The following is a 12,437-nucleotide window of genomic DNA, read 5'->3' as shown; positions in this document are numbered from 1 at the left end:
TAAGCACAGCAAACATGTTAAACCATTAAGAGGCTTAACAATATCTATATATTGAATCCTTCACCAAAACTGAGTTCATTGCATTGCTGTCATGACCATGGCTGCCAAAATGTTAACTTAGGAGTAGTTAAGCCACTAACTATAAAAAGTTGCCTATCTCTGTGCTAAGCGGTATGAGTCATTTCAGACTTTTTAAATACTAAGTCCATAAGCTTTTGAACTGAAATAAAGAGCATGATAATAATAAATATGAACAAGGAAAATGATCACATTTAAAAAAATATTTAGTTCTGTTATCGGTGGCTGGTCTTTTTCAGGTTTCTATTCCCTCTATACACTCTCACATACACATGCACAAAGAGAGAAAGAAAGAGAAACAGACAGACACACTCCAATCATACTTAACTAGTGGTTATGCACGATCTTTTGGTTTTTCAGCATTCTTTTAAGACAGATTGGTGGTGGTGGGTTCTACATAGGCAGTGCTAACTTTAAGTACATGAGCACCCCTTTTTAAGCTCTTGAGAATTCTATTAGTTTGTATAATATTACACCACAAACTTTAGGAACAGACGCAAATGTACACATACACTACCACTTAGTAAGAGGCCCCCCCCCCCCCGGCTAATCCGCTGATCAATCTCTTTTGATTCTAATTGCTGTTCTACCTTTCCCAGGTTGTGCCTTTGGGTTTTATGTGTAGTGAGGAGAAGATGTAGATCAGGGGTGTAAAACTTGCAATGATTCATCACACAACCTTTTCCCCTTTCTCTAAACTGGGGAATGGCATGGCCAGCATGTGATGCATCTGGCCCATGGGCCATGAGTTTGAGCCAACTGTCTCTGTGACTGCTTGTAATTTTTCATACTTGTCCTTCCAGATTTGCCCATGGTATCCTTTTAATAAAGGCCTTATTTCTTACAGAGTGACATAGCTGATGTTCCAAATGACATGTCGAAGAATGATAAGAAGGGGAAAATTAATAATGCTAAAGCAAATGTTACTCCTCAAACTAGCTCTGAAGTCAGATCAAATCCCATTTCCAGTACAGGACCTGGTGCCGAAATTAAGAAAGGTGAGCAAAATCTAGAAGACAACTATTGCATTCAGATTCCTCGCTGTATCATATTTCTTCTGATTGGTAGTCAGAGTATCTACGAAGTATAAAGGGAAAATATTGTAATAATTTATTTTGTAATAACCTAGATATCTTTTCAGCAAGTGTATGTAATTCAATAGTGACATTGAATTAAGTAATGCTGAAAATACACTCATTTTCTTGTTTTTACTCTCTGTTTTCAAGGTATAGATCTTATTCCTCAAATCAAGATAGAAGACTTAAAACAAATGAAGGTAAATCTATTATTCAGTTTAGCATTTTCTTTTTTGGGAATGACTTGTTTCCTGATGTTTTCCTTTGCAGTTGAAAATCCAAATGTCCTTATTAAAGAATTAAGAATAATATTTCATTTTTCTTGGCCTTTAATCCATTAAGGTTTTCATTTTAGTTTAGATAAGACTTTTAAACAATATGGAAGAAGTAGTTAAGAGCTGTTAGGAATTTGTTGCCTGACACTGCTTTTCTCCCATGTTATAGGGTGTATTCTATGAGTAGAACCGTGATCACCAACTGGTGGTCCGGGGACTGCTGGTGGTCCATGATAAAATTTTGCTAGTCTGCAGAAAAATTATTTGCATTTTTATATTGTAGTAAACCAGGGGTCCCCAAACTTGGCAACTTTAAGACTTGTGGACTTCAACATCCAGTATTCTCTAGCCACCTCTGCACTAAATACAATTACCTTTTTAAAAAATTCACATTAGTGGTCCACAGGATTTTAAATGATGAGTGATACCTGACCAAAAGGTTGGTGACCCCTGTTATAAAATAACTGTAAAATAGCAAGGGAGAAAAGAACAGTTTCCACTATCATTAAGTCTGAGCACACAGGAATTTATATGAAATCTCTGCACATTGCTCAAAGATGACAACTGGATTTTTAAACCTGTTAAAAGTTGTAATGCGTTTGAATTTAATTTGCACATCATTCAAAGTAGTATGGTTTCTTAATTTTGGTTTCTTTCTTTCTTATTTAATTAATTAATTAATATGCTGCTCATCTTACTGTTCCAAGTGTATGATTGAGCACTTTCTGAAAATCTAGCCTTGGCTTAAGTAAATCATGTTTTCATGATTTGGCTTAAGTAAATCATGTTTTCAAAACTTTTGGCTTTATACATGGTGCACAGTCAGTTTTGAAATCAAGACAGCTGTTTTTAAGTCTTTCTGGTTTGGGTGTTTAATTTTTTTTTTTTTTAATGGGGAACAGGCATATATAAAACATTTGAAAAAACAGCAAAAAGAGCTGACTGCTTTGAAGAAGAGGCATGCAAAGGTAGGATATCTTTTGTTTCCTCTTTTCAGAGCTGGGGTACTTAAATTTTAAAATGGAATATGAGCCTTTGCAAAAGCATATATTAAAATAATGTATGACATTGGTTCCTATATATGCTTCTGTTTTCATAGATAACATTGTTCTATGGAACATTGCTCTGTTCTCCAGAAGAAATTAAGCAGTACATGACTTCTGTTTCTCTCACCCTTAGGCTAAGCTAGTGATGAGTAGATATTTAACCAAAAATATTTCATTTGTAATTACATAACTTGAGACCGAACAACAGTAGCCTAGTGCAAAACACATGCATAATATTTCAAAAGTTCTGAATCAGGAATTCCTTTTGAATAGAGTCACTAACAGTATATGTATGTTACTCTCTTCAGCATCCATTAGCACAGGGTAAAAATATTTTATTCTTCATTTTTCAGAAAGAATTAGAAATTTTAAAATGTGCCTATGAATCTCAGTATGTTTCCTAGAGATATGAATTTGGGGTGTGTGTGTGAACCATTTTGCTCCAAACTCAGCATTAAAAAATCCTATTGTGAACATTTTTTTAGTATTCCATAGTCAATCTGTTTTAAGGATTTTGTAGTTGGGAACTTAAGACCTGCCCTACTTTCCCTTATTTTCATCCTAGAAACACAAAAGTAGCTGGATTAATAGTCCATTCTGGCACCTGTCTATCATTTATTTGGGTAAAGATATCTATCTTTTTTTAAAAAATTAAAAACTTTTTAAAATCCCTAGCTAGAGGACTGAACTCCACAAATAAACAGGAGGAGTGGATTAATTATTTGCACTGCTCTTGGCCAATATTTCTCTGCCTACAAAATTCCCCAGGCTATCGCATGTGCATCTTGAAAAGCCCGACCACAGAGCAGCACAGGTACACATTGCTTAATGACCATAGCTACAGCTAGAATTTTCATTGCTAAGTGAAGCAGCCATTATGTGAAACGTTATGTGTCTGCACCATGTAACAACAGCATTTTGGTAGTCCTGGTGTTGCAGTTGTTAGGCCAGGACTGCACAGTCATTAGGCGAGGACCTCACTATTACCCTGCTATGCTCACGTCTATTTCAGCTCCTCCATATTTTAGCCTTTTCAGACACATTGCACTATGTTGTTCCTGCTGCCCTGGGAACATTAAAAGCTATATTGAAAGCAATATACTGTATTTTGTCCAGTGCTTGGGCTACATGTATGTTATCTTGTTTGAAACTTACACACAGCATTTTATTGAGGGAGGGAAGGAGAGAGAGGGGGAGAGAGAATTCATTCCCTTCTAGTTGGATTCTATTCAGTGCCGTCCTATTCATGTTTGTTCAAGATTATGGAACAAATACTTGGACAGGGTCTATGACAATTCGCCACAGCCAACTCACCATGGCTAACTTTCCACGGCCACAAGCTACAGGACAACTCGCTGCAGAGCAAGAGTTACACTAATGTCAAAGAAATGGTGGAATAGAATCGTTAAAGAAAAGATGCAAAAGAAGGGACAGAATGAAATGTGAACAGGAAAAAATACAATATTTATTTAATTAATTTAAATAATTAAATAGAATAGTTAAATTGTCCCCCAGCAAGTTGTCCCATGGTGAGTTGGCTGAGGCAAGTTGGGCCATTCTTACTTCGACATATGGATACTATTGTCCAGCAATGTTTAAATTTCTAAAATGCCAAAGGAAAGTATAAAGAAGTTTCATTTCCCAGGCAATAAAAACAACTTAGGAGTTGAAAAAAGAAAAACACTTGTTTTGCATTTACTATTTACACAATTGTCTGGTTGCTTAGCAACAGTTGTGAGTTCTGAAAGGTGCTACTACCTGGAGAGAGGAAGTTAAGCCAATTCAATTAGGGAAAGGAGTTGCTTCGGATAACAGTCCCATTCAGGAGACTTAGTTGATTTAGGAGCTTGATAGAATAAAAAGATATTTGTGCCATTTTGAAATATTTTAAAAGATGCTATAGTGAGGGTTTGGGTTGTTTTTTATTTATTTCTCTGTCATCTTATGTTAAAACACAAATATCTAAATCCTTTGATATGCAGACTATAGCCTAACATGCCATTTCCCCCTCCACTGCAGGAGCACAGTGTCATGCAGAAGTTACATTGCACGCAAGTTGACAAAATGGTAGCCCAGTATGACAAAGAGAAGCTAACTTATGAGAAACTCCTTGAGAAGGCGATCAAGAAAAAGGGGTATGGCCTTGTTTAAAAATCAAAAAAAATTTGACAGCAGGAAAGAAGAATTTAGTTCCATTCTTTTGCCCTTGCACTTGGGATGTGTCATTCTAAGTGCGAGATTCCCCAGGGAAGGCTGGTGAATTTGGTTCAAACCTTGCAAATAGTTCTGAGGATGTATTTAGAGCCCATGGAATACAGTATGAAGTATGGTTGTCAATAGTGTGTTTTTCATGTCAGCTTCCTTGGTCTAACCAGGTTAACTGATCAGATCAATATCTGAATGTTAATTGAAAAACAAAAATCTGCTTGCTATTACAATCAACACTTTTATGTACAGATACTATAAGTGGAATGCTTCTTCTCATCAAAATTAGCATCATTTGCCTGGATTCTTTCTGGTAGATGAAACACTAGACTAATAAAATGAATAACATTGTATTGGGCACCAAGAAACTTTAAAACCCAGGGCCATTTCATTTCAACGCAGTTAATTTATTCATAGCCGACAACTATATTCTGTATGTATCACATGTTTTTTTGCTGAAATTTTAAAATTAAGGGAGACTAGGATGGCACCATTTCGGCCTTGTTCTGGCCTCATCAGCTAGCCACACCCTTACTGGGATTTGATCCGGCAGCTTCTGTCTTGTAAGGCAGATAATTAACCTCTAGGCCACCAGACCTGATCCCTTCAGCTCTGGTGTATATTTTCAAATATTCTGATGTGTTAAAAATGAATATGGATGCTTATTAATACATGTACAGATAGCCATCAACTTACTCCCACAATTGGAACCAATATTTCTGTTGCTAAGGGAGGCTGTTTCTAAGGGAATCTCGCTGATTTTACGACCTTTTTTGCTACATTGTTAAGCAAATCACTGTATTGTGATTTTGAATCTTGTAGTTAAGTAAATTACTTTTCCCCAGTGCCATTGAAACTTCAAGTAGTTGTGAATTATTTATATATGCAGTGCTAGGGACATTCTAGGATTGTTATGATAAATCCTATTTAAATATAGGATGGTTTCTCTCCATATATTCTTTCAGTTTCAGCCCTCTCATTCCCCCATGGCCACAGGAGAGGGACAAAAAAAAGTTCCAGCCCAGTAGTATCTACATTATACCCACTTTGATCTAAACCATAGATAATTTCCAAATGGTACTTATATATTTTAATGGAAAGATGGACATATGTTTATTAACATTTCTGAAACTTCCAGCTGAGTATCTTTGGAGATTCACAATCATCCACGTCATGGTTGTCCCAAAGATGCTTTTGCCAAAAAGCAACTAGACTTTCTTGGGGTTTTTTTCTTTCTTGGAAACGTTTCGCTTCTCATCCAGGAAGCTTCTTTATTTCTGAAAGCCTGGTTGCCTTATGGAAAAAGCATCTTTGGGATTCCTTGCTGAGTAGTCTGTCTCTTCAAAATTCATTGAGAAGCATGGTTCTACAATCTGGACTACAACAAAAAAGTGAGAAAGACCTAAACAGCCATTTGTCCTGGACAGATTGTAATTTTTCTTTATTTTTTTTCATCAAGATTAACTAAATGCAGAATGGTTTCACATTTCAGATGGGGTGTGTGTGTGTGATCCTGGGGAATAAATAGTTGATTAGAATAGAATCATAGCACAGGAAGGAACCTTGGAGATCTTCTAGTCAAACCCCTGACCAAGGCAGGGTCCTTATCCTACCACAGACAAATGATTGTCGAGTCTTTTCTTGAAAACCTCCAGCAGACCCAAGTTGCATTTCTAAACATTTTTTGATTCATCTACTTAAGGTTTATTTTAACAATTTAACTTGAAATGCTTACTTGAAATACCTCTGTTTTGTTTGTGTTTAGAGGAAATAATTGTTTTGAGGTGAAAAAAGAGACAGAAAATAAAGTTCAAATGTTAACATCTGATCACAAATCAAAGGTAAGAGCAAACGGCGGCCATTTAACAATACATTTCAGTACGTGGCTGTAATATAGAGAGAGTCATTTCTAGAGGTAGGAAATATGTTTTGTTCTCCAAGAAATAAGGGGGTGGGGGAGACTGCAGGTTTTTTTGGATTACTTTGGAAAACAAAGGGAGAGGGAAAGATAGCAAGTAAAAATATGGGGTTTTTTCCCCATTGAAGATTAAACTGGTGGTAAAACTATTTAGCCTACACAGTTGGAATTCCTTACTGTTAGATCTGACAGAACAGATTCTTGCTATGCTGGTCAAGGACCACCATTTATAAACAAATATTTTCTTTATGCTCATAGATTTGTTTATTTAAACATGGAGTTCAACATAGCACAGTATTTTTCAAACTTGATGGTTGGGGAATTCTAGGTGTTGAAGCCCACAGTTCTTAAAGTTACCAAGTATGAAAAAAATACTGGTCTAAAATAATCCATGTTCCATTAAAAGGGCCATCATGGCATGTTCTATTTTAACATTACCCCTAATTTTTCCAGACGCATACCTTTGTATATCAAATATACTTTTAATTTGGGGGAGGGGGAGAAGGTACACACAAAAAGGAGAGGGGCAGCATATGTCAAATAGAGAGAGAGAGATTGAGATTGAGATTGAGATCAGAAACAAAATTAGGTGGAAATGCCCTGAGGGACTACTTAGAAAAGATCTGAATGAACTCAGTGGTTATGGAAATTGAGAAAAGACAAATCAGTAGAAAGAACCGTGCACAACAACAGAAGTATCGAAAGAGTGCTGGACGAAAAAAATAAAAGAAATATAAAAAGCAAGGGAAAGGGGGGAAGCCCATTGGTTAGTACATTGCAGAGCAAACTGGTTAAAGATCCACATTTAAGAACAAGTAAATAGCAGAGTAAGGAATGAGGCAGAAGGCTACTCCAAGTTTGTAAGCAGAATGAGGCCAGCAATGTCATTAGAAGGTTCCGTTTGTCAGACTTCCCATGTGGTGTGAAGACTGAAACACAAACTGGAAAGTGGGAGCTATAACACCAGTGGATGATTGTTTGTTCATATTGCCTTCGCTACATCCACAACCATTGCCATTAGAGGGAAATGGTTCGTTGACATGCTGAGAGAAGAATTGATGGAAGTATAATAGACAAGCCAAGTCAGTAATGGCTTTGGAACATATTGCCTAGGGCTAAGTTCTGCTTACCTGTTTTCAGTACGGCCATTGCTGTGTGCTTGGGCGGTTTATGAGATGGATTATAGAAACAGTTGAAATTATTTCTAAGTGTCTGATAATGGTAGAGCCATATTGGATGGAAGAATCTTTAATGTCAGCCTCAAAACCAGGAATGACACATCATGATTCTTCCAAGCTAAGTTCCTTATTGTTTCAACCTGTGAAAAAAATCTTGATACTCCAAGTATTCTACTATCTCCATCTACAATACACTCTGTGAACTTTGAGGAACTTTCTTCATCGCCTTTATCTCATACATAATATCTATATTGAGTAGCCTCTTACTTTTCTGGAATACATCTCCTCCCCCTGGTAATCCTCCTCCATACTATATCCCATCACATTGAACTGGATAATGGACTGCACTTGCTCTTCTTGTCACTTTCAGTGGAGAGTGAGAAGACAGCTGGAGGCAGTTGGTACCCAATTTATCCAACCAATAGGTAGTGGTTGTGCACCACTTCATCTGCCTGATGGTTATAGAGCATAGCTGCTCATCTATAATTTGACAAAACCATCCTCAAGTAAGACAGACACAGGAATGTAGACTGACACCTTGTACAGGGGGACGGGTAGAGGACAAGATCTCAACTTCATAGTAGTAGTGTGCAGGGAGAGGAAATCTGGGAGAAGAGTTTGTAGTATCTTTTTGACTTCCTTATGTCAGTAACCTTTCTTCATTGGCTGGATGTGGGTTGATGCTGCACAGGGGTGGGTTCTAACTTACCTCGCTGCCAGTTTGCTTCTTCCTGCACTGTGTGTGCAATGCCAAAAAAAATCCCCCCCCCAAAAGCCCAAAACATGCCCAGAAATGCAGCTTCTGCGCATGCGCAGAAGAAAAAAAATCCACCCCCCCCCAAAATGCCCCCCCCAAATTCCTCCCCAAAAAGATGGCGGTGCCTATGAACCAGCACTAACCAGAATGGTTCCATGATGTCATTGTGACATCACCAGCAGTTTGCTACTGGTTCGGGCGAACTGTTTCGAACTGGGAGGAATCCACCTCTGATGCTATAGCCAGTTAGTGTTGGGAAGATATTTTCTATGATTCAGGCATTGTTAATAGGCTTTGTAACATAATGTTGCAGCCACTCATTTTTTCTGATGATTGACTGGGCATTGGCAGTCTATTAGCCAGGAGTGACTACAGTTTCTGAATTCCTACCAGATGCACAAAGAAGGAAAAATGCATTAACTATCAATAATTAACCCAGGAAACATGGAGTAATATAATCCCAGGATTCTGGGTCGATGTAAAACATGGATCTAGAAGTGTCTCCTGCATTATCCATTTTAAAAATCATGAGTAGAAAGACTGATCCAAGTTTTCTTCCTCAAAGGTGAAGGAAATTGTGGCACAACACACCAAAGAATGGTCTGAAATGATCAACACTCACAGTGCAGAAGAGCAAGAAATACGTGATCTGCACCTTAGCCAGCAGTGTGGACTACTTAAAAAGCTGTTAATTAATGTGCATGAACAACAGACGCAACAACTGAAGCTTTCCCATGACAGGTGAGTATGACAGTATATTTTATTTGTTCACTTGTAAATGGTTGAATTTAGCCCAGTGTCAGAGTGTAGGAGACAAAAGCCTTTCCTATCACCATCCAGGCTCACCTAATTTTTTTTTAAAGTCAGCTGACCACTGTTTTTTTTAAAAAATGCAGCCATTTTTCTGATAGTGCTGAGAATAATCTAATGGTGGTTGTATAATCTTGGTGACTGGCAGATCAAAACAAAGAGAATATACTGCTCAGTCTAGAACCATAATGGCAAATCTATGGCACACGTGCAACATTTCTGCAGGCACGTGAACCATTGGCCTAGGTCACCTCCACTGTGCATGCAGTGTGCATATGCCGGCCAGCTGATTTTCATCTGGCCCCACCCATACCACCCCTTCCCTCCTAGGAGTCTCCATGTGATCTGTTTTGGATGCCAGGTAAGTACAGGGCTTGCATGGAGGCTCTGGGAAGGTGAAAAAAAAGGCCTCCCGGATGTCCGGAAATGGGGCTGCTTCTGGAGGCTTCAGGGAGGCCTGCTAGGCCCAAAATGGGATGCAGGGGTCATGGGTGCGGATCAGCATGGGGGTGTACATGTGCAGGGGTTGGGACAGCATGGGGAGGAGAGGTATTGCGTTATGGGTGTGGGCTATTGTGCACGTGTGTACACTTTCGACACCTGAGGAAAAAAAGGTTAGCCATAACGGGTGTAGAACATTTAAAATTGAAATTTAAATGCCATTTTTTTCTTCCTTCCTTCCTTCCTTCCTTCCTTCCTTCCTTCCTTCCTTCCTTCCTTCCTTCCTTCCTTCCTTCCTTCTATTTTTTAGAGAAAGTAAAGAAATGCGTGCCAACCAAGCAAAAATATCAATGGAAAACAGTAAAGCCATAAGCCAAGATAAATCTATCAAAAACAAAGCTGAAAGAGAAAGGTACATATTACATTGTTGGTTATAGAATAAATTTTCTTCAGGAAGATTCACGGGCTACTTTGTTTAACGTGAGTGGAGCAACTTGCCTTCCCAGCAAATCATTATTACTTAATTCAGTTGGAACCCAGCTCAAAAAATGTAATGTGAATTCCATTATATTCTAGTAACATTCCAATAAATATTTGGCTGAAGAAATTAGGAGCTGTTTTTTTAATCTTGTGTACTATATTGCTGTATCTGATATTCATAGTTGTAATACTAATAAAGATATAATTCTTATTGTTAGCTCTTAGGGTTAGAAAGTATTTTAGTGATTTGTTAATAGTACCTTTATTTTTGTTACCAGTCACTTATTCTAAGCCTTAACCTTTTATTTCTTGAATTATTGTACAGTGGTACCTCTACCTAAGAACGCCTCTACTTATGAACCTTTCTAGATAAGAACCAGGTGTTCAAGATTTTTTTGCCTCTTCTCAAGAACTATTTTCTATTTCCAAAACGGTAACCGGAAAAGGCGGGGACAAGCCTTTGTGGGGCCTCTCTAGGAATCTCCTGGGAGGAAACAGGGCCGGAAAAAGCAGGGAGAAGCCTCTGTGTGGCCTCTGTAGGAATTTCCTGGGAGGAAACAGGGCCTCCACCCTCCCTGTGCTTTCCCCAATCGCACACATTATTTGCTTTTACATGGATTCCTATGGGAAAAATTGCTTCCTCTTACAAACTTTTCTACTTAAGAACCTGGTCACGGTACAAATTAAGTTCGTAAGTAGAGGTACTACTGTAATTTGATATATGGTCTGTGACTGAAGAGGAGGAGGAGGAGGGCTATTAGCATTTTTCTCAGTGACATTTTGATGTGTAATACAACTAGATACTACAGTAGTAAATATATCATTCATAGGCGTGTGAGGGAGCTGAATAGCAGTAACACAAAGAAGTTTCTGGAAGAAAGAAAACGGGTGAGTAGTTAATCTTCTGAAATGCCATAAACATTTTAAAAATTGTTGAACTGTTTTCTAAGATCTGATGAAACTGAGCAGATTGAAAAACAGAAGGCATAGTGGAAATGGGAACTGCTCATGAAATAAATACCATAAAGCATATTTAGAAGTTCTGCTCTGAAAAAAGGAATATTTGAAGTCTTTGGGTCCATACTAGGACAGAAAAAGGTTATCTGTAACTAACTGAAGTCTGAAGGCAGGTAATCTGTCCATTTCTTCTGTCCTGGTTCTGCTGGATATTCATGTGCATTTTATCAGGAATCTGCCTTTCTCTAAGCACTTTACTAATCTACAAAATCTTTCCCTGAATATAATATATATATGTGTGTTTTATACTCTTCATTAGGTAATTTTAAAGAAATTTCACATTGTGAAATTCAGAAATATACAGGTGTCAACTTGAGTTTTAATTCATGGCTATGTTCAGCAAAAGCACATTGGTTAAATTTGTATCAAGAGATGAACAGAAGAGACTTCTCCCCATCCTTTGTTGCTGTTGATTTTCCTGGGAACGCTGGAATTGAAAGTACCGGAATAGGAATGCCTCAGAAGGAAGGCTGAAACAAATGATCTCTATTCTAGACAATTTCATATGGAATAGCAGAATTGGTTTGAATTCAGCCCCAGCACTCTCATCTACATGCATCCTGTTTTGGGATATACAGTGTTCCCTCGATTTTCGCGGGTTCGAACTTCGCAAAAAGTCTATACCACAGTTTTTCAAAAATATTAATTAAAAAATACTTCACAGTTTTTCCCCCTATACCACAGTTTTCCCCACCTGATGACGTCATATGTCACTGCCAAACATTTGTCCGCCTTTAATAAATATTTTTTTTAATAAACTTTAATAAATAAATATGGTGAGTAATAATGTAAGTGGTTGCTAAGCGAATGGGAAATCACAATTTAGGAGTTTAAAGTGTTAAAGGGAAGGCTTGTGATACTGTTCGTAGCCAAAAATAGTGTATTTACTTCCGCATCTCTACTTCGCGGAAATTCGACTTTCGCGGGCGGTCTCGGAACGCATCCTCCGTGAAAAGTGAGGGAACACTGTATTCTAAACATTTTCTTAATGAAATTCAAACTGCTTACAAATTTAAAACTGGAGACACTAACGTCACTATGAATTTTCTTTGACTCTTGCTCTTTTTCGTTTCACAAATATTTTAGAAGGGGAAGAAGATAGTTTATATAGATAACCGCGCTCCTTATCCAATAAGTAAACAATGAATTTTTGTTA

The 12,437-nt window shown here is 37.8% G+C and overlaps 1 protein-coding gene across 6 annotated transcripts in view; it reads left to right on the top strand.

Moving 5' to 3' along the window:
• PLCB4 (phospholipase C beta 4) overlaps positions 1 to 12,437 on the top strand; it is a 188,031-nt gene that overhangs the window by 166,851 nt on the left and 8,743 nt on the right. For all 6 annotated transcript variants that reach the window (XM_070732666.1, XM_070732661.1, XM_070732665.1 and 3 more), the window contains 8 exons: positions 926 to 1,076; positions 1,305 to 1,354; positions 2,332 to 2,397; positions 4,495 to 4,610; positions 6,446 to 6,521; positions 9,099 to 9,274; positions 10,095 to 10,196; positions 11,095 to 11,152. In XM_070732666.1, the coding sequence (XP_070588767.1) occupies positions 926 to 1,076; positions 1,305 to 1,354; positions 2,332 to 2,397; positions 4,495 to 4,610; positions 6,446 to 6,521; positions 9,099 to 9,274; positions 10,095 to 10,196; positions 11,095 to 11,152 (795 nt within the window). The remainder of the gene's footprint in view (positions 1 to 925; positions 1,077 to 1,304; positions 1,355 to 2,331; positions 2,398 to 4,494; positions 4,611 to 6,445; positions 6,522 to 9,098; positions 9,275 to 10,094; positions 10,197 to 11,094; positions 11,153 to 12,437) is intronic.

This window comes from Erythrolamprus reginae, chromosome 1 (genome assembly GCF_031021105.1).
Source record: "Erythrolamprus reginae isolate rEryReg1 chromosome 1, rEryReg1.hap1, whole genome shotgun sequence".
In the NCBI taxonomy this organism is placed as follows: Eukaryota; Metazoa; Chordata; class Lepidosauria; order Squamata; family Dipsadidae; genus Erythrolamprus; species Erythrolamprus reginae.
This window is presented reverse-complemented; position numbering and strand designations above follow the sequence as displayed.